The following is a 22,541-nucleotide window of genomic DNA, read 5'->3' as shown; positions in this document are numbered from 1 at the left end:
CATGGCGATTGTTGCATGCTGTTGTTAATAACCATCCTCGATTTCAGAGCATTTAGAGTCAATTTTACTTGGAAAAAGCACAAATGAGCTCTTTTATGATGCTTGGAATGATCTTGTTGTATGCTAAACACATACATAGTGGGGGCCTGAAATCTGAGACCACTTTGAAAATCTGAAAAACATTTAAACAAATATGAAGATTCTGCCATTTCTCACCAATTAAATAAGCAAATTTGTGACATTAATCATGTTAAACTCCTTTGTACAGATGGTTAGGCTAGATGTTCTTGCTTCCATTGAATGAAACTCTTTGGTTCTTTGGATCACATGATCACCAGGTTTTACTTCAGCTTGTGGAGTTATGCAGCTCAAGTGCTGCTGTTATTGAAGCAATTTCATGTGTATTTTTAAATGCAGCATTTTATATTATGCCGATGATATATGTAACAAAGTAATTACATTTAATTCAGCAAAATGAGAGCTTGATATATGCAGTACTTACTTTTTTAAAGAAAACTATCATTTGACAATCAGCTCTCTAATTTAAGCGGGTGAAGGCTGTTATCAAAACCCCTGGTTTTGGATGCCATTTATAGGCTAGACATTTTTTAGTAGAAAAAAAGAGAACGGAAATGAACTGCTGAATTCATCTTGAGATTTCTGAGTGTGAGCATGGAAAAGCTGCAGATGGGGTGTTTTAAAAAGGTCAGAAGATTCACTGAAACTGTAACAGTTAAACTCACTCACCTATTCACTCATAGAACAGATTTCAGGGAGGTGACCTTTATCCATCAGCAGACAGTAGCTTTTGAAAGACCAAATTTTATTTTAAGGAATGCAAAGAGTGATTGTGCACTATAACTGTCTAATAAGAATAAGAATATTTGCATCATGCCGCTTGCTCTCCAGAACGTATCATGCCTCATTCCATGGCTGCAATTTTGAGATGTTCCTCATTAGTCTGCTGTCTGTACAATCTCTAATTACACACTGCATGAGTCTTGAGAACGTTGCCTGCCAGCAACACTTTTTCGATCTGCTCAAAAATCTGCTTTTCAAGCGTCGAACAGATTGGTTCCTTGAGAAAAAGCTGTCCTTTGCTTGTAAATGACAACAATTGGATTTGTATGACTGTTACTGCTTATTATAAAGTTTAAACCCAGATTTCCCTGCAGTAGCATACTGCAAAGGCTGATTATCAACAGTTAACTAGACAGATCTGGAAAAGGTTTGCTGGAATATCCATCAAGAGAGGATGGAGGGAATCTTAATAATAATATTACAGATTAGGAGAAACCCTGAAATTATCACACACCTTTTTCAAAAATTTAAATTTGCCCAAGTGATTAAACCAGCAGTATTTCTGTAGCTAATCAACTAAGTAAAAAGGATATTAAGTAAATATACTAGGTAAAAACTCCAATCACAATGGAGATTCGTTTGTTAAAAAATTCACATACTAACATTGAAGATCCAAGAAATACATTCATAGTACATATTTGCCTTGATTCATAGTACTAGTAAAAATAAGCAACTAAACAAATATTTAATACTGTCTTTATGTTGTTTTAATTTGGAGGTTTAATGTGAAAATATGTATTACAATATACAAATATTACAAATATTGTTTTAAATGTGCGATTAATCACGATTTTTTTAATCAACAGCACTAATATATAGTAATTCTTTGTATCATATATTCAACAATTACTTCTTTGTGGCATAAATACAGCAATGTGCTGGAAACATTCCTCTGAGATTTTGGCCCATATTGACAAGCATCATGCTTCATCCATTATGCGAATCTCCCTTTCCACCATATCCCAAAGGTGCTATATTGAATTGAGATCTGGTGACTGTGGAGGCCATTTGCTTGTAGTGAACTCATTGTCATGTTCAAGAAACCGATTTGAGGTGATTTGAGCTTTGTGACATGACGCGTTATCCTGCTGGAAGACGCCATCAGAAGATGGGTACAGTGAGGTCATAGGGATGGACATGGTCAGTAACAATGCTCAGGTAGGCTTTGGCGTTTTTAAACGATGCTCAATTGGTTGTAAGGGGCCCAAATTGAGCCAAGAAAATATCCCCCACACCATTACACCAGAAGCAGCCTGAACTGTTGATAAAAGGAAGGAAGGATCGATGCATTCATGTTGTTTACACCAAATTCTGACCCTAATTGAACGTGAGTCCGTGTGAACTGCTCAGTTTCCTGTTCTTAGCTGACAGGAGTGGCACACACTGTGTCTTCCGCTGCTGTAGCCCATCTGTTTCCAGGTTTAATGTGTTGTGCATTCAGAGATGCTCTTCTGTAGACCTCGGTTCTAATGAGTGGTTATTTGATCAGCTCGAACCAGTCTGGCCATTCTCCTCTGACACACAGAACTGACCCTCACTGGATATTTTCTCTTTTTCTGACCATTCTCTGTAAACCCTAGAGATGGTTGTGCGTAAACAAAAATCCAGAACAGAGACCAGCCTGTCTGGCACCAACAACCAGGCCATGTTCAAATTCACTTAAATCACCTTTCTTCCCCATTCTGATGCTCAGTTTGAAATTCAGCAAATCGTCTTGACCATGTCTGTTGTCAACATGCATTGAGTTGCTGCCATGTGATTTGCTGATTAGATATTTGTGTTAACGAACAGTTGAACAGCTAAGTGGCAGCTAAATGTGTAAATGTGTGTGTGCCATTCCTTGTTAATGAGTGCTATGCAAAAGGAGATTTGAAGCCCAGATACTGCTGATTTTTAGGTCATTTTACTCTGTCACTATTAGTTCTCGACTCCTAACCAAGCCTGGCTTACTTTTGACCTACAGAGTGTTTTTGCGAGTAGAGTCATATTACACTAAAAATGTCTTATCACATACTATGTGACACGTTAGTTCCTTTTGCGCACTCATGGCCTGGCTTCCATGCCCAAGGTCGATGGAAAAAGCTTGTGTTGTCATTTTATCTCCACTTGAGTTCCCTCTCTCTCAAATCTGCATCATTTGATCTGGGCTGTATGGATCCACACTCTCTCTCTCTCCCTTTGTCTCAGCATGCTCCCACTGTAAGATCCAACATCTGATCTCTCTCCTCTTTTCTCTTTATCTCTCCCTCTTCTAAACTTCCTCCGTTTCTTATCACTGTCTTTTTAGGATCATTTCTCACTTTGTTTCTCCCTGTCTGTTTCCTGCTTTGACTCAGGACATCTTCAAATGTCCAGTAAGATATATAGTTACAATACATTTGCAATGATCTAAAGCTAAATGTTTCATTGTACAGAACCTGTCGAACTGCAAATAATAAGCAAAACACATGAATATATTATTATTATTATTATTATTATTATTACAAAAAACCTTAACATCCTTTTAAACTCTGTTAGAGAAAATTCATCAAAAGGTTGAAAATTATAAAAAAAATTTTTTTTTTTTTGAATGATTATTATTATTATTAAAAACACAATTATGCATTAAAAATACAGTTGCATTTTAAACAAGTAAACAAAAATACATAATAATAATAATAGTAACAATAAATAATACTACCGGTATATAGTTTTAAAACCTTAACATTTTTTTAAGCCATTTTAGAGAAAATGCATCATCAAAAGGCTGAAAAAGAATCAGAAAAAGATCTGTAATTTACAGATAGTTGGATTGATAGATAAGGAGGTTGCACTTTATTTTACAGTACGTGTTACATACACGTACAATATACTTATCTAAGAAAATAAGGTGACTACAGGGGTTAAGGTTAGGTTTAGGTGTAGGTTCAGGGTTAGTAGTTATTAACCCAGTTATTGTAATTCCTGTAATAAGTACATAGTGCATGGGGAACAGGACTGTAAAATAAAGTGTTACTGATAAGGAAGAATAAATTGTTCAATTGCCTTCCTTTGGGTCTGTAGGTCACTAGTGTTATGAGATAACATTTAGCCGCCGCTAAGGACTGAGGTTACGTCTCTGAATGAGATAGCTGCCAAGCAACTAGCAGGAAATTCGAGGAGGTGACAGTGTCTGCTCCCATGGGGCACTGGCTAAAATTAAGGGCTGACACATAGCCTCTCCACTCAGCCTGTAGAAAAGGACCAGTACAGGGATCAACACGGGAATTCTGAAGGTCCAATGGCCTTGTTATAATTGATGGCTAATAATAAATGACAGTCCGCCTTCAGCACGGTTTTGGTTCTACCTGTCCCTTTGGGGCGAGGCTAATGCAATCAATTTAGGAGTGCCATAATCCCGTGCAAAAGGCCTCCTTGAACGGCGACATGTCAAAGGGTGCTGGCTAATAGGCAGTGTTAATGGGACAATCAGTTAGCCTCTCATCCTAGGCCATGTTATTAGGCTCTTGGGTGCTGTCCTCTTAGCCTGTTCCTTCACCTATAATGGCTTTTAAAGGCTTCCGTAGCCGTCTGTCTGTCACATTATGACTCAATGAAACCAGCCTTCCCCCTCTTTAGGTGTGTGAAGGAAAAGTGAGGGAGAGGGAGAGATATGGGCCACTATGGGCACATTAGTCTTGAGAAGAGCTTCTGTGACAGTAATTGGACTGCAGGACTTTGAGTGTACATCATTTCTGCAGCTATTGAGGAGCATGTAGCATGTTAACGTTAGTTGGCATTCTATCATCTCCCAGCCATTTAGGAACATGGCTGCCTCTGTACATCAATTTTGTTGTACTGTGAAAATGTGGACAGTTGACAGACTGGGTTTTAACCCATAAGCCATTGAGAAACAACTGTGTGGTCTGCCCTTGAAAATCATACGACAGATTTGATTGGAATGCAGGGTGGATTTAGTAATTGGTTCAGAGTGTGAATTTGATTTGAGTTGTCTACGCCACACACGATGTTGACGTGGAATGACAGAAAGAGGATTTTACTGAATTGCATTTCTGTGTACATTCAGCACAGTCAGTCACACAACAAAGCAATTTCAGTTGCCCAACACATGTGGTCCAAACATTAAATTTGACTGATTATGACTATTTCCTTCCTCATATGTGGAAAACCTTTTTTTCTGATTAGACGTATATAAAACCAATTTCAACACTGAGGTCAAAAGATGTATGCTTATGCTGAAGTATAATTAAATAACGGTTTGTCTTTAAAAAAAATCGATTGCGTGTCATTATGTGTGTTGAGTTGGCTCTTGTGTTTTAGTTTTCACTGTGCATTGTGGGACTTTTTAGGGAGTGAATGTTTCAGTTCACTGGATTTTGCAATTGAGACAGCTCTTAAAATGGCCTACTCCCTGATTAGTTCCCTGAACTATAGGGAGCTGATTGAGATGCCCTTAGTTTATTGAATAAAAGTACATAAAATTACATAGCTCCACACGATAACATACTAAATACATTGCACATTTAATCTTGCAATAATGAAATGATTTAAGAATTATTCTAGTAGGTTTATTGAATGAAGTTTTATTTAAAAAAAAATCATGTAGTAGTAATAACATGGCTCAGTATGAGACTACATTGCCATCTACACATGCTGTTGAACTGTCAACCTAGTGCTGTGTCCCGTAATAGGTCATGGGTCTTTCACAGGTATCGCACAGAGAAAATCAAATCTGTAACAACAAACTTGACCTTCTGCTGGCAAAATGTACTGTTTTTTTTTCAGCAGCGACTTCATTTGGCTTATGTCTTACTGTGGTCTGTAATTCCCAAATAGCCAGACCACTGTAGGTTACCATCATGTTCCCTTAATCAAATACAACCCCTGTGAGTGTATCAAGAGACTCCAGCATCTTGAGGAAATGATTTTGCCGTAATTTGTCCTACCTGCCCTCCAGATATTGCCAGTCGCCCACAAGCCTCAGTTGTGTCCTGGAATATCTGTCTACCACCTTTTCTCCTTCCATCTTAAACTGCACTGGTGTGCGACAGGAGCTTCAAATCTCAGAAATGTCTCTTCAAGGAAGGGCAATGAAGTACTTGAGTAATTGTAATTCATTACTGAAGTATTATTTTTGGTAATAAATACTTACTCTTCACACCATTTTCCATTTAGAATTCCAATGCAATTGACCTTTCGCCGGCCCCTCCCCCAAAACGGCCATTGTCCAATCACACATCATAGCAACCGTTACTATGTGAGCAGGTCCGACAAACATTAGCAAGATGGTGAAGCGTGCGCCCACGGCGTTTGTAAATCGGACACTAGATACCCCGAGAGATTGTCTGGAGGAGTTGTGTTCTTTCCATTCCCAAAGCCGAAAACACAAACAGTGTGGACGGCCCCACTCCCAGTTAAATGTGTCGAACATTACAAAGCATAAATACGTCTGCTGGCTGTGGTATCGATGGCTACTTAAAGTTTTTTTTGTTTTGTTTTTGTGATCTGAAAAACTATCCTATCTGTAACTCAAAAAACATAATATTGTCTGAACCGCGATTTTTATGATCCGTTGCCCCACTAATAAATATTATGGTCTCAACCGCGATTTTTGTGATCTGTTGTCCCCCTAATAAATATTATGGTAAGTGCATTATGAAAGACAATCAAGGAAAGTTATTTAGATGCAAATTAAGGCTATGTCTGGTTAAACAGTTATTGTGTGATTTCGTTTATTGTGCTTTGTCAACTTGAAGCATGAATTTAAGAAAGAAAATCATTTTTGGAAGAAAATGCACCACATACTTTTGTCAATGATATAAGTTATAGCTAAAAGATTGTAAAAGCTTTCAGTTCACCCTGCCTAATTGTAGTTGAAAAGTCAAATTAAGCTTGATTAATGATATAGTGACTGATCAAATAAACTACAGCATCGGGAATATAACTCCCATGTGTTTTGCAGCATTTAAAATTTTAGTCAATGCGAAAAAACACACATAAGAAATTATTGCTGACAGCACTTTTATTTTCAGAGAGTTTTTTCTTTCACACAAAAACACAACAGTAAGTGTCTTTCAATGCTTTTAAACACTTGATTCCTCGTTCTTTGTCATATCACAAATGATGTGTATGAACACCGGTAAGCATTAGCCTCGATAGAGACGTAGATAGTAGTCGTGTCTCCTTCATTGCGTATTTTTATATTTTGAATATATCCCTCCACTGCACTCTGTAACCCCTTTTGCCTCGATCTGGAGGATATCTCGGAGGTATTGCTCCAAAAATGGTCACTGACACGCACGGATATACCTCTTTCCGTCATGGCAATCTGTCGCGCTGGTCGTGTTTGACCATTTGTTTGTCGGACGTAGCAACAGTAACTAAGGGGGGCGGGGCTCGGCGAAAGGTCAATTGAGTAAAAATATTCTATGTTACTCCATATAATTTAATACAGACCTTTAAAAGATAAAGTACTTATTGCCCTGGTCATAACCTTGTATCCTTGGATTTATAATATATACATACATTTCCAGAACAAAAACTGAACACTTGTTAAAGCCAGGTTAAACATTCTTGTTATTTGGTAAGTATGTTAGAATCAAAGGTTTTATAGAGAGGGGATTTTGGTTATATATAAAGTTCTGTCATGAAATTCTAGATGGCGCATTCTGATCCTTAACTCAATTTGTTAGTGATCACATCGTTAGCTACATAGCGCAGCTGATTGGTCGATGTGGCATCAGCAGCCAAATGAGCTCGCTGCTCAACATTCAAATACTTGGCATTGTTTGCTGTTAGCAGTCTGCAGTGTGCTTCAGAAACCCGCCACCTTCCCCAGCTCCACCTGTATAGATCTGCTATGGAGGTAATTTCATGTATGTTATATGTACAGCAACAGCATGTCTTACATGCTCACAGCAGCATGTGTGTGAATGTATTGGCAGTAGCAAGTCTCTGTACTTGCTCTGCAGCAGCAGCAATAATCAACAGCAGCGGCAGCATCGTATCAGATCTATTCTGCCAAGACCAAATACATTAACATTGCCATCTCCATTACCATCCGAGAGAAATCCCAAAATTGACCAGTGCATGAAAAAACTACTTTTGCCTGTATAGTGTATTGCCTTAACAAGTGTATCCTAAAACCTCAGAGGTTATGCGAGTAAGAAAATGCAGTGTCTGGATTTCATTAGTCAATTTGAAATACTAAAAAAGAGTTTACTTTTAAATGCTTGAATGCAATTACAAAAGTTTTATTTTTTTTTGGCTAGGTAGTTTTGACTTTTAATTAAGTCAAATTCTGACCTCGTATTCATACTTTAATTTGAGTTTAATTAGGTGGTACATCTTACACCCCTGGATAGTGGATGTCCATGACACTGAATATGAATGTGTTATTCCCTCACACAAGGCTTACTGATAGCTTCTGATGAGCGCTGCTGGAGGCACACTAATGATCTCGCCGGGTGGCTTCACAGCTCCAGGTTGAGACACATTAATGTAGATGGGTGACTGTGGATATATGTCGGCTCGGAAATGTTCCTGTGATTCATATAAGGAGCAATCATAGATCATTTAAGGTGTTCCGGTGCTGGCAGGCAATCTGATAATGAACACATGGAGGGGCGTCAGGCCGGAAGGATGCAAATGATGCCAGCATCAGTAGGGGCTTTTTACGCTCAGGATTAAACATGGCTTTTAACGTATTTATCTTTAACACGCAACGTGTTTGAAGACCCAACGACAGCAATATGGCCATTAACAGGGAATCGTTGAATCTTGGCTACCAACCAAGACTTAACAGCGTGGTATTAGTCACACAGCGTCAAAGAGTTGCACTTTAATATTAAAGTAACATTATAGTAATGGAGCACCAGTAGCAAGAGCAGTTCACATCCCACTTACTTCATGTTCATTTCTCAGGGCACACATTGGGGCAGTTGTGGCCTAATGGTTAGGGAGTTGTGTGTGTGTTCACTACTCACTGATACTAATATATGTGCACTGACTTGGATGGGTTAAATGCAGAGGACAAATTCCGGGTATGGGTTACCATTTGGCCGTCATGTCACTTTCACTTCGTAAATTTAGAAATGTGGTTCTAGGTGATGTCCCACTTCTGTGCAGACCATCTAACAACCCCAACTACTTGGTTACAAATTATGTACAAATCCTTAGATTATATACCTGGACTCACTTTCACCAATCTGTAATTTTGGATAATTTCAGACAAATGTGTATATATGTAATATAAATGTACTAATACATATTTAATTATATATTATAAATAAGTAATATATATATATATATATATATATATATATATATATATATATATGAGAATAATAATAATATATTAAATATACAATAAATATTTCAATACTATACCTATACACAATTTTATTTAACACTGTTAATTCATTGTTATTGATTAGTCAGTTTGTTCTTGTTGCTGCATTTGGTCAAATAATACATTTATGTATATTTGATATTTATGCATTCATTTATTGTTATAAATTTATTTTAATAATAATAATTTATAATTATAATAATAATAATTTATATTAAATGGAAGTATCTAAATATTCATTATTTATATACCTTTAACACAATTAGTTAATTCATTGTTATAAGTTGTGTTTTGTCATAATTGTATATATTTAATATTTATATACATTTAAAACTAAACAATATTTATGAATTTATTATTGTTTTAAAACAACATTTTTTTTTAACTGACCATTTTCAATCTTTATCGGACCACAGTTTGATGACCACTGATCTGTCACTTCCTTTTTCATGGCAGTAGCTGAGGGTTTACTGCACTTTCATTTCAGATAGACTCACTTTCCCGTTACATCCCGCATGATCTCCATTTAAGGGGAATGCAGGCCTAACAGAACTGAATGCTTCTTTTTTTCCACAGTAAAGATGAGTCAGACCCAGCTGGTACCAGCCATCCCCTGGGCTGCCTCAACAAAGCCCCAAATCCTCCTGCTGTGGCTCACATTTACTCTGCCTCCTTCCCTCCCGTCCTCGCTCTCTCCTCCTCTCTTTTTCTGCGAAGAGCCTTTTAACCTTCACGGTCTTGGCCCACTGCAGGAAGAGTAGGCTGAAATGGAGACTGGTTGCAAGATTTAGGGTTCACCTCTATTCATGCCATTTCTGGGAAGGGAGTGCATCATTTCCGCCCTGAAGGATGACGGGGGCTGTTTCTAGATTTCATTCTCAACAGTAAGGTGTTGAGAACATGGCTTCTTTCTTTCCATACTCTTTCCTTTTACGTTTTGCATTTTAGTGTCCAAATGCATTAGTACTTCGCTGCGGTGGGCATGCTGAGTCATTTGGCCATTAAAATAATTATCTCTGCAATCATGACATGATTTCAGATGATTGGCCCAATGGGGGAAAATAGTATGAAGTGCCACCAGTTCTGGGAAACGTCAAGGCTAAATGTTAATCTCTGGACAAAAATGCATTATTTTACTAGTGACCTCTACTCTCTGACCTATTTTAACACAGGCACGAGAGAGCCAGTAGTTTGAGGTGATGTTTTGTGTGGATGAATTAATAGCACATGGGCTAAAAGAAAACTTGTGTCTGTGTAGGTGCATTTGGTGTTGTTTCTGTGACTTGTAAACATTTAGCTGCCGTGAGGTTACAGAGCACAATTTAAGATGCACTAAAGCCTTACCTAAGCCCATGATTATCAAGGTAGAAACACATTTATTTGAGAGATGCTCTCTGGGTAATTGCATCCCACCACCCACATGAAGCATTATTTTGTAGCACACCCACTTCTCTTATTGTCGGAGCACTCAACACAACTCTGACCTACTGTCACTGTAAAGCTCTTCCACAGCATACAGAGAAAGGGAAAATGAATGTGAACATCGTGGCATCTTTCAGAAAGCAGCGAATTTGATTTAGGCATCAGAACTGGTCTTTTTTCTATTCATGCACTGCTCGCTAAATTGCTAAAATTATGTTCAGTAAGAATTCTGTATAGCTGCGACGTGTGTGTCACAGATTGAACAAAAGATCGCCTTAGGCTTTGGTGTATTGCTGTTTGGTGACCTTTCTTTCAGAGTAAGAGGAGAAAGTGAGATGGAAAAAGCCTATAAACAATTTTGTTACTATGTGTAGTGTTACACTTTTCCTTCAAAACGTTGCTGGTGCAGATCTGTGGGCCTCTCTCAGAACCGGCCTGGTCTTCAAAGTTTTGAGGACGTTTTTAGCATCCAAAGTAATTTAACTATGCATATTTTTACTTGGTGACTTGGCACTTACTGTACATTAACATACTGGACATTCATTCAAAAATGCTACATGGTCTTAAAAAATAGTCACACTTGTGATCTTGGTCATATCAAATATGACTAAAATAGGAAATGCATTGGAAATACAAAAATTCCATGTATCACAACCCCTCAAAATACAAAATATTATTATATACAGTATATTATTGACAAAAAAGTTACACTTATTGTCTTCAGTTAACCTCTTTATGTAACAATCAGTCTACTTCCAGTCTTTTCCTTGATGCACATTCCAGGTTTTTGGTGCTGGATTTATTTTTTTTAAATAGTAATTTAAAGGTCTAAAATGCAAAGCACCTATTTTTTATTCAGAAGACGCATAATACATTTTAGAAAAAAGGAAATACTCTACATTCACTACTTAGACTGTGAAAGCAGGATATTTTCATTTCAGTTTCCTAAATGACTGCCTTAAGGAATGGTTCACCCAAAAATGATTTAAAATGTACTCACCCTCATGTTGTTCCAAACCTTTATGAGTTTCTTTCTTCTGTTAAACACAAAAGAGGATATTTTAAAGAATGTTGGTAACCAGACAATTGATGACTCCAATTGACTTTATTCTCTTATTATTTTTCTTGCTATGGAAGACAATGGCTGCCGTCAACTGTTTTATTACCAACATTCTTCAAAATATCTTCTTTTGTGTTCAACAGAAGAGAGAATCTCACACAGGTTTGGAACAACATGAGGGTGAGCAAGTGATGACAAAATTTTCATTTTTGGGTGAACTGTCCCGTTAATGTGTGTAGTATTTCATTCATGGAATCATTATACTATTCAATTTCCATCTGAACCAGTACGCAGTGCACTACTATAGGGCTAGTCATGAGTTTACTGTATTCCTGAAGCATCTCTGTTTTGTTGTGGTCTTCAGAGGCATGTACTGGCCATGTACCTTTTGAGGGCACTCATCAACGGTGTCACTGTCTGATATAACAGCTTGGAGAGTTGTCAGAGAAGTACTGAAAAAATTCTCAGGTTCTGACCTACCATCCAATGTGTAAATCTTTGTAGACACACTGTCACAGCAACTCCCAGGCCATACTACAAGATCTAAACTATTTGAATCATATTCCGTCCACTACAGGTCCTCTAGGAAATGTTGCAGACAGGGTCTGTGAACCATCAGTTTCACAATGTGATTTTACCCTCAGGCAAAACGCATTACAAAGAGAAAATGACTGACAAACATGAACACCTGCACTTTTTAATAGAGATATTTATTAAAAGAACTTCATTTTCATTTCCTAGTCTTCTCACTGAATGTTGTTCTTATTAAAAAATATTAAATTGTATGGTAACACTTTATTTTGATGGTCCCTTTCGAACATTCTGTTGACTACAGGTAACTTTGCAACTACATGTCAACTTATTCTAACCCTAACCTAATAATCTACTAATACTCTACCAACAATCTAATGAGAGTTAGTTGACATGTAGTTGCAATGTGACTTATTCAACTCATCAACAGAATGTGTTAAATGGACCATCAAAATAAATTGAAACCAATTGTCCAATCGCATCCATCACATCCATCAATTTTCGGATTTTCCCCCCCAAATTATTTGCAAAGTGCTTTGTTTAAATGGATATATTTTTCATTTGTCTTTTTCTCTTTGCTCTTTTGATGGCGTTAAACTTTATCTGGTTAACCTAGCTGTTTTTTGCAGATGTGTTTATTTTGACATGTTATAACGTCACCTAGACTTTTATTGCCAAGACTGGCTGCGACAAGGACGACTGTGAAATATTTTCTTGCAGTGAGTTTTACCTTCAGTGAACCTTCATAGTCAAGCTGGCTAATTGGCTAATGAAAGACTTGCTTATTAGTGGTATAGTGGCATTGATTAAAGTTGTCACTTATAGCAACAATTCCTACAAATCCTTTGCTCTGTTATTTAACCTCAAGCGGCATGCACAATTTGGCAAACATCACAAAATGGTGGCGAAAACAAAAAGTGCAATTGGCATCTCTTAGCATAGAAGATGAACTTTAGTTTTCAAGTCTAAAAATGTTCCTGTATGAACAACAACAGTGCGAAACAGCATCTTTCCTGGTTAAACAGTTCTCCTCAATGGCGGTGTGTTGACACGTGACTGTAGGAAAAGATAGCGGCCAATGCAATTATCTGTCTGAGTGATTCCCTATCATCAGACCCTCATTCTATGCGATACAGCCTTTTTCCATTATGTCGTGTTATTTGCATGTTTTTCATTCACCTAAAATTGATGTTAAATTGTTTTTTCCATCCTCCTCATCTCCAATTCAATAACAAAATCAGACTTTTCAATCCGCCGTGCGGCGTTCTGTCAGAGAGGGTCAGGAATCAGGCAGATAAACAATTATGATTTTTTCTTTTAAAAGTGCTGTTTATCTGCACCAGGCCTATTGAGGAAACTTAAAAATGCATAAAGCTTTGTGCCTCTGTCAACAGTCGGGACCTCAGCGGAAGTCTGTTCAAGTAGATTAGAGAGGGAAAATGATTGTATTTTATCTCTTTGAGATCATCAACTGAGATTGTAATGTTAAAGCTCTATTGTTACTTTGAACCTGACAGCTGATAAAGAACATGGCAGCAACAATGCCCCTGTCGAAGAGCATTCTGTTTCGAAATGCATGCCATTTCCTTGTGCCGTATCCAATTATGTGGAGAAGCGGTTTCTAAATGACGAACATTTGGCTGTTATGCTAGGGCTGAGACGACGGCGGTTTGTGACACGGTGATAGGTCACAGCAATTTTAATGGTTGTGGATTGTTCGCTAGCTCCAGGAACATATAGCGCTAGTATATGAACCCTGGAAGAGATTGTTTTAATTTGCTCACCTTCTCTCCATCTCTCTCTCATTAACTCTGCGCGGTAGCCATCCGCTCGGATTTGCATAAACTGGCACGGGGTCACAGGAGGAGCAATTTCTCACTTTCTCACGTGACGCTACCCAGCTGTTCACCTCCTTTCCGATGTTGCCTGTTCAGGGATCACAGGTCAGACAAACTCCATGCTGTTTCTTACAGCTACACTGCTCTCAGCATGCAGCATTTCCTGTCATTAGCATCTGTGTTTCACTGAGGCACAAACACTTCAATCAGTTTTGACAGTCAAAAATGACAAGAAAGTAAAATGAACATGTCCAACAGTTCAGTGTTACTTTGAAACTGTAATTTGTCAATCTACAAGCTCAATTTAAATACGAGCAGTAAAATTAGAAAACAGAGTAATTTATATAATTAAACATAGCTGAATAAATAGAAGCATTTGTCTAAATATTATAATAGAAACATATGTAAATATGTAATTTGTAGAATGATATATTATTAAAATATGTATTACTTTTGTCGTTGTTGTAAATAAATTATAATTATTATTATGAATAGTTATTTAAATAATATTAGTAATAATATAACAACAATTAATAATAATAATGATAATTATTATTATTAATTCATATATTTACAACAACAAATTATTTTTATATTTATATATTTATATTTATATATTTATATATATATATTATTATTATATTATTATTCAAATTAATATTAATAATATTTATTTAGACAGCTATATTTAGATATATTTTTTATTTACAACAACAGTTAATACACAAGTGATCAGTTGACTTAACTTAAAAGAAGTGAGGAAACCCATTGCATTAAAATTATTAAGTAAATAAACTTCATCTGTATTTGAAAAACTAAGTTTGGAATTAAAATTTTTTCAATTACGCATGAAGTTTATTTACTTAATAATTTTAAGGCAATGGGTTTTCTCACTTTTTTTAAGTTGAGTCAACATCACTTTTTACATTGTATCATTATTATTATTAACAATAATGTATTATTAACAATAATTAATAATACTAATTTATTAATAACATTATTATTATTATTTTTATTATTATAAAACTGATTGATTAAAATGAATAGGAATCCTTGCATGCGAGAGCAGACATTTAATTTTTACCTCAAACTCTAAACTCTGAATAGATTAGTCATTTTTTGTTGTTCTCACGTGTAAAATAACTAAAATGTAATGTGTAAAATAAGTAGACTGTTTGGCAGAATCTCTACAGGGTGACATGTCAGCACAAAACCGAATATCAAAAGAGAGGAACACACAATACAACTACAGCAATTTAATTTAGACAATTAATCTTGCCCTCCCACTCCTTGAATTTGGTGTAATGAGTATGCAAATACGTTTGTGCCATGTACGCTATTCCACTGTTAAGCCATGTGCGTTTATGTGTGTTCTGCAAACACTGAGGGTGATGGAACTGAGTCTGGGTGGTGTCAACAGTTCAATAATATGACACAGGGAATGCAATCAAGCTCATTAACAGAAATAAAATGATAGCTCACAGGATTCATAATTAAATGTAATTATGCACACATAAAATAGCAGCTGTGACATAACTGGTTTATTAGCCAAGGGCAGAGCTTACCTGTTGACAGTCCCTAAGGCAGCAAGAAAAACTGGTTGAAGGTTGTGTGTGTGTTGGTCTGGGTAAGGTTTTGCCTACATTGTGGGATTGTGTGTGTACTTTGTCCTCACTCCAATGTTTTAAAACTCAAACTCCACACAAAGACAGCTGCAGGGTAAAGTGAGTAAAGTGAGGACATTTTGGCCGGTCCTCACTCTCTGAGACCTTTTTAAAGGCCTTTTTGAGGGTCAAGACTTGGTTTTAGCCATAAGGTTATAATTAGGTTAAGAGTTGGTTTAGGTTAAGGGTTCGAGTTAGGCACTTTAGGGTAAGGAGCTTGCATTGTGTTAATGAATGTCCTCGCAAAGATAGATGTACGTGTGTGTGTGTGTGTGTGTGTGAACAAGAGTAGACTAGATAGAGTAACTAGGTTGCCAGTGATGAATGCCAAAATGTCTGCAATCTTCTTTCGTGCTACTTAAATAATAATACTTTAATAATCAGTTGAATAATTCATAATAATAATTCAAAGTCTCCGGAGTCTTGTTAAATGCAATGTTTCTCAATAATATGAATAAGTTGAGACATATATACAGTGGTTGTTTATATTTGTGGAAAGCAGATGTTCAGTTCAATTTACAACTCATGGATATGAGTGAATTCAATTTATTTCATGACTTAATAATTAACAAAAATAAGTTAACATTTATTTATATAAGATTCTCTCTCTCTCTCTCTCTCTCTCTCTCTCTCTCTCTCTCTCTCTCTCTCTCTCTCTCTCTCTCTCTCTCTCTCTCTCTCTCTCTCTCTCTCTCTCTCTCTCTCTCTCTCTCTCTCTCTCTCTCTCTTTACACGCATGCAGCATCTTAAATGCACAGTTGTCACACTTTTTTCTTTTTTGTGGATACATTGTGATTCAGTTAGCCTTGATATCCCTCAACAAGGTTCATTGAGAGACTCTTTGAGTGGGTAATGGCAGCTGGTGGGACATAAATGACAATGGCAGAAAATGGATGTAATTACGGATATGAAAATCATACATTTAGTTTAGAGGGCATCTATTCCATTTATTTGTTTTTCACATTTCCTCATTTTTTGCCCACTTTTTCACTCTTTGGCTTATTTATTTATTCAGCTTCCAGTTTGAAGTATTCACTGACTCATGCGATGTTTCCCGTAGGCGCCGACAGCGTTATCTTATTCTCCAAGGCAAAGAAACTAAATGGCCAAATGACCTGAGTCCACCTCTATAAAGTTATACACCTACTGAAGCATTCTTTTGTGAGTCCTTCTGCTTTATAACCCTGTTTGCTTCTTTTTATGGCTAATAGCATATTTTCCATGAATCTGACTCGCTATGTTATGGAGCAATTTTAAAAGCACTTTTTGGCTGATTTTGTAAATGTGTTTTTCTGAATTCCCTGCTAGGTGACAATGGAAGCTATTCATTTAATTTATGTAGTAAACAAACATATTGCCGAACCGTTATCTGCAGATTGCGGCTTTTCGTTGACAAAATATTCTGTCTCGGTCCCCACGCCCCAAGACTTTTTCCATTTGGCCCACTTGTTGAAGTTGAATTATGAAGTCTTTATGCACAGCACTGTAAGCAAGCAGTATGAATATATTCAGTCTCCTTGTCTAATTGACTGATTGATTACCAAATACCTAATTCATCTTTTGATTGATCATAAAGTTTCCATTTGCATACAAATTATGCCTCCACTCCAATAAAACCAACAGAAGCTGTAACTGATTAATGACTACAGCTGCAAATACAGTCAAATTGTCACAGTTTGGTGTAAAAACTGTTGTTTTCCAGTCTGGGCCATGAGCCAGAACAACACAGCTGTGGTTTTGTGTGTTGATTGAATAAGATGTCCTGAGCATCACATACTATATAGCTGTAAAGTTGCAGGCAGCTATTTTGAATCAAGCTGAGTGTTTTCATTTATTTTAAAACTGTGTCAGCCATTTTAAGAATTGGCCTAGCATAATGTCATGGCAGTAAAGTGGAACTAGGGCTGCATTATATTGGAAAAAACTGAAATGGCGGCATTTTGTATTTGAGTTGAATAGCTATAGAATCATTCTAGAATGAGTGGGGTGATTTTTTTTGGTGCATCTGCATAAACAAATAAAAGCTTTAAAAAAAGCAGAAATATTACTTTAACTCTGAACTCAAAATCCTTATGGGACTGGACAATTTGGGACATTTTTGAGTGTTCATACTTGGGTTTGCTTTTTCCAAAAAACAACTCAAAATAAAAACATGCTCTGCTGGTTTTAGAATGTGTCTTCATTTACACGCCCGCAGTCAGAAACCGCTTCATTCTGAAACCAGTAGTGCATATATTTAATTAAATCACAGCCTGCGAGATTTGACAATTGCACTAATGCCATATCACAATATGCATTTTATTTTCATATATTGTGCAGACCTAAATGGAACTGAGAACTTCTTAGGTTGTAATTTGTGCCCAATCCGAATTGACCTGAATCACTGTGAACCAGATGTGCATAAAAAAAGAAAAACCCAACCTGAGACCATGATGAGTGAGGACTTTTTAACCTGGTATGACAACAATAAGCAACACAACCTACCTTATTTGTAGACGAGAAGAATCATCTGATCCTTTTACCTAATGTTTTCAGTTAGATATGTTGATAAGCCATGTTGCCAGATACTTTGTACATGTCAAAAATGTGGGAGAATATGTCTTCCATGGATTTTCCCAAATTGTTTTGTTTGAAGAAAAACATGCAAACATACAGTTGTTTGTTAATTTAATTTAGTTGATTACTGTATTTAGATGTTTTCTGTAATCGATATCTGGCAACAGTACATAAGTTTTCTGCTGGGATGAGCAATTTCAAGTAGTTAAACCACTCACAAGCTTTATGTTGCACCTCAAATGACAACAAGAAAATTTGTATTAATGTTAATATTAAGCAAATCCCAGCACTCATCCTCTTGAATGCTTTGGGTTTTGCAGAGTGCATTTATATGGATCGTACGCCACTGCTGCACGCACCAGTATCCAGGAGAGTTTGGTCATTTACACAGAAGCGCGGACTGACAGAGAACAAAGAAGGGGGATAATAGCATTGTCATATAATTATTTAATATGCATTTGTTTTAAATGCACAAAACAAATAATGGAAAGTTGGCATATTTAAAATGAATTCCGGTCTACTCGTGTCCAGTTTTGGATCCGAACCCGCTCAGGTCTCTGGTCAGACCTCGGGTTCTTCAGATTGAAGTGGACCCGTAAAGACCTCTATAAAGAACAAAAAAAAAAAAAAAGACGGAAATCCTTTCATCTTCAACCAATGTATGGCCACTTTTAATTCTTTAAATGGTCACTTTGAATGGTCCCAATCCCCTTAATAGGAGACAAACACATAAATAACATACCAAAAAGAAAAGTTTCCTTGAAGTGGTGTTCATTTTCAGCACAAAACGAGCCAGTTTAACGCCTCTTTCAGCTCAAAGCCAGAACTGAGCTAAGTCTTCTATTAATCTAGGGTTGTGAGTGCGGGTGTCCAGATGGCTGAAATTGCATCATGTATTTCTTGTTTATCTCTGACTCTCTTTTCTGTCTACACTTGAACAACAGGGGGATTGCTTCAGAGTAGGGCAGTGATCAGAGAGATCTTTGATAGCTAATGCACTGCTGGACTGTTTCGAAGCCCCACATGACACACTCCTCTCCGTTTCTGCACTAATGCTAGCAGCGTGCTTTGTAATGCAAATACGCCATTATATAGTTCCTCAGCTCGATTACACACGAGACAGACATTGTGAAACGACGGTCTTGATATGAGAGGGGCGAAAAAAAGAAACCATTTTGACGAGGAAGTCACCCATAGTGGTTCTCTTCAAAATTCTTTGCGATCGTTTGAAGTTCTGCCAAGAGTTTAAATAGGCTGTTTTTCGCCTTCTCAGCCCTTCTAGGTCAGCCTGGAGAAGTTATTTGCGCGACGTTGAAGCTCAGAAAGTCAGCAAAATCTGGGGAGCCGCAGGGTCGCCAGCCGTCCGAGATACAGAGAAGACGAAAATGAAAGATTCTGTCCATTTTTAATTAACCCTTGAGATAAACCATCAGGCGCTCCTCTTCTTCTTCGTCTCACGAGCGCCTGTTTTCTTCCCCGGTAATGCGCTGAGTAGTGCTGAAAAATCTAATGTCTTAATTACAGGAGCGGTTGATAGTGATAACAGCCTCTATCGCCCTTAGAAATAAAGAGCTTATGTGCACACGCAAGCACACGGGGCGGCAATGTGAAAGCAAGGTGAAGCAGATCTCGATGTGGTAAACAGCACTAGAGCTGACGACTCTTTAGTCGGCATTGACCTGGGGAGAAGGAGAGAAGAGAGCTCTGGCGATGGGAATGATTTCAATTACCTTCTCTTAGGAGCAGCAGGCCATAAATCTCTCTCCTCTATCTTAATCACCTCTGCAGTGAAGCCCATAGTCAATCTGTTGCAGACACAATCAGTCTACATGAACACTTCATGTCAGGCTTAAACCCTGTCTGCTAGCTACATCATCACAATTTAATTGGGCTACAGAAGAGGTGCGCGCCAACATCTCAACTGTGTTTTGGCACGCCGTGACTCCAGAGTCATTCTTGCGTTTCCTTTGATCGTAAACCCAGGAAAATAATGTCTTTGAAATAAAGTATCTCTTTAATATAGAGCATAGTTCACCATGCACTAATACATTCTAACAGTTTAATAATCTGATTGTTGGAGTTTGTTGGGACAGTGTGAACTACTTAACCCCTATTCGCTTGCTAAAATTCACTATGGCATGTTGTAAACTGGTGTGTTTACAAATAATAACTTCTGTTGTATTCCATTTAACTCCAGCTTGGAATTTCCAAATTCCTTTTTGGGAAAAGTGGAATAGAAGTTGGATATGGAAGGACTTTGAAATTTGTGTGGTAATTCATAACAATTTTGTTGAATTGCGGAGATATGAAGGGTGTATGAGCAGTATCAGTATCAATCGTTAATTGAAATAAAGCTGAAATATATATATTTTAATTTAAATATCTAAATCAAATATATATATATATACTGTATATATATATATATATATATATATATATATATATATATATATATATATATAGTGCATAGTGTATATATATACACAGTGTCTCAACAATATCAATAAAAATGACAAAAGCACATGACAAAATTACTAAAAATTAAACTAAAATGAAAACTGGATATAGAAAAGGTAATTAAAATTATTATTAAATATTACAGTAGTGTATAAATAATACCAAAATAATACTGTTTATGACCCAGAGAAAAATACACTGTTACTGATAAAATCTTTACCTTTCCAAATGAAATGCATAAATTAGTTTCTATACACTGCAAATTGTACTTCTTATGATAATTTTGCACCTGCAAAACAATTGCCAGCATTACATAGCATTTTTATCATCTGCAATTCCATCGTTAGGAGATTCTGTTTGACAGTTGAACAAAAGATAACACTTTAATTTTAGTTTTCATTTAATTGAATTTAATGTCATCAGGTGATGGAATGCTTTTATTCTTGGAAGTTAATTATATCAAGTTGGAACATCACACATCTGACTTTAAATGAAACATTTGCCTTAAAATTCTCTGTTTTGCTTGAGGTGAATGTTCTACTAGTGAAAAGTGTGATGGTGTGTGACACTGTAGCCCCACTGAAACCCTTTGTTGGGTGTAAGTTGTATGCAGACTATGAAATGTTACACAAATGTGCTAAAAGTCAAGAGAACAGCCTCTTCATGCCATGCCACATTACATGTAATGGACTTTCTGCATACTAGACTATGCACTCAGAAGCCACCCTTGTTATCAAGAACATTATTATTTTATGCTATTTTTGCTCTGCTAGAGCAAAGGGTTATTTTTTTTTCCACCATGTGCCCAATCTTTGCACAGGCCTATAGCAACGTGATGATAATTTTTTTTTTTTTTTGGTAACATTTTGCTTGGCAAGATCACTATTATCTTTGCTGTTGGGTTAGATACTTGAACAAATCTTTTGCATTTTTGTGAAAAATATAAAAATAAAATGTATACTTGCTTTAGGCACCAATATAAGATGTGTATGGCTTAATTTTCTAAGAAGGTTGTAAAGAAGTAAATATGTTTTTATTAAGATGTCCTTTAGCATCAACGTGGTCATAATTCTACCTTTGTAGGTGACAATTGTATGAGACACAACATATTTTGTATTTATAAAAGAGTAAAGAGACTTTGCTTGTTCCTGGTTTTTCTATATGCTATCCTCATCAGTCCCTAAAAAAAGTCAGATCATTCTCTAATCTTAGTCCTTATCATTGGCTGCGTGTTCCAGTATCCTTTTTCATCACGGTCACTCTCCAGTGGTCCGTTTTGTGTGCTGGGGCAGTGTATCCTTTCCACCCCAGAGGCGGGATGACAGTGATGAAGCGGGCAGTGGTAACCTCACCAGGACCGCCGTGGCCTTGGAAGGACCGCTCCGCTCTGCAGGGTGCCCAGTAATTTTCGGTCCTGGCCTGGCAGAATACACACATGCACACTCAGGACAGCAGGGTTGCCCAATACACAGTTATACGAGCAAACGGGTCAGGAGACAGGTGAATAATAAGTTTTTACAACACCTCCCTACCCCAGTTTGTGTGGCTATTGAGATAAACACACTTCAAGGGAGGAAAAAAGATCTAAAAATACAAGATGAGTTATTTATACATTTAATTTAATTTTTTGTTTGTTTACTTATTCATTTGACCCCATTGTAAAAGTTGAATAATATATATTTTTATTATTAATAAAGGATTGCATGTATTATTAATAGATACAGAATAACATTTTAACTCTCCTCCACAAAGTGGTGTTTTGTTGCAGAAAAAAGTGTTTTTGAACTATTTACTTATTAATTAATTAATTAGTTTATTTCATT

General features: G+C 36.8%; 1 protein-coding gene across 1 annotated transcript in view; it reads left to right on the top strand.

Annotated features, from left to right (window-relative positions):
* The window catches only part of LOC307144648 (uncharacterized protein), a 38,275-nt gene that overhangs the window by 14,301 nt on the left and 1,433 nt on the right, over positions 1 to 22,541 (top strand). Inside the window, exon 2 of the mRNA XM_079847193.1 lies at positions 21,957 to 22,218. Within this exon, the coding sequence (XP_079703319.1) occupies positions 21,957 to 22,218 (262 nt within the window). The remainder of the gene's footprint in view (positions 1 to 21,956; positions 22,219 to 22,541) is intronic.

Source organism: Squalius cephalus, assembly GCF_949319135.1.
Source record: "Squalius cephalus genome assembly, chromosome: 17".
In the NCBI taxonomy this organism is placed as follows: Eukaryota; Metazoa; Chordata; class Actinopteri; order Cypriniformes; family Leuciscidae; genus Squalius; species Squalius cephalus.
The sequence above is the reverse complement of the archived record's forward strand: the minus strand, read 5'-3'. Positions and strand labels throughout refer to the sequence as shown.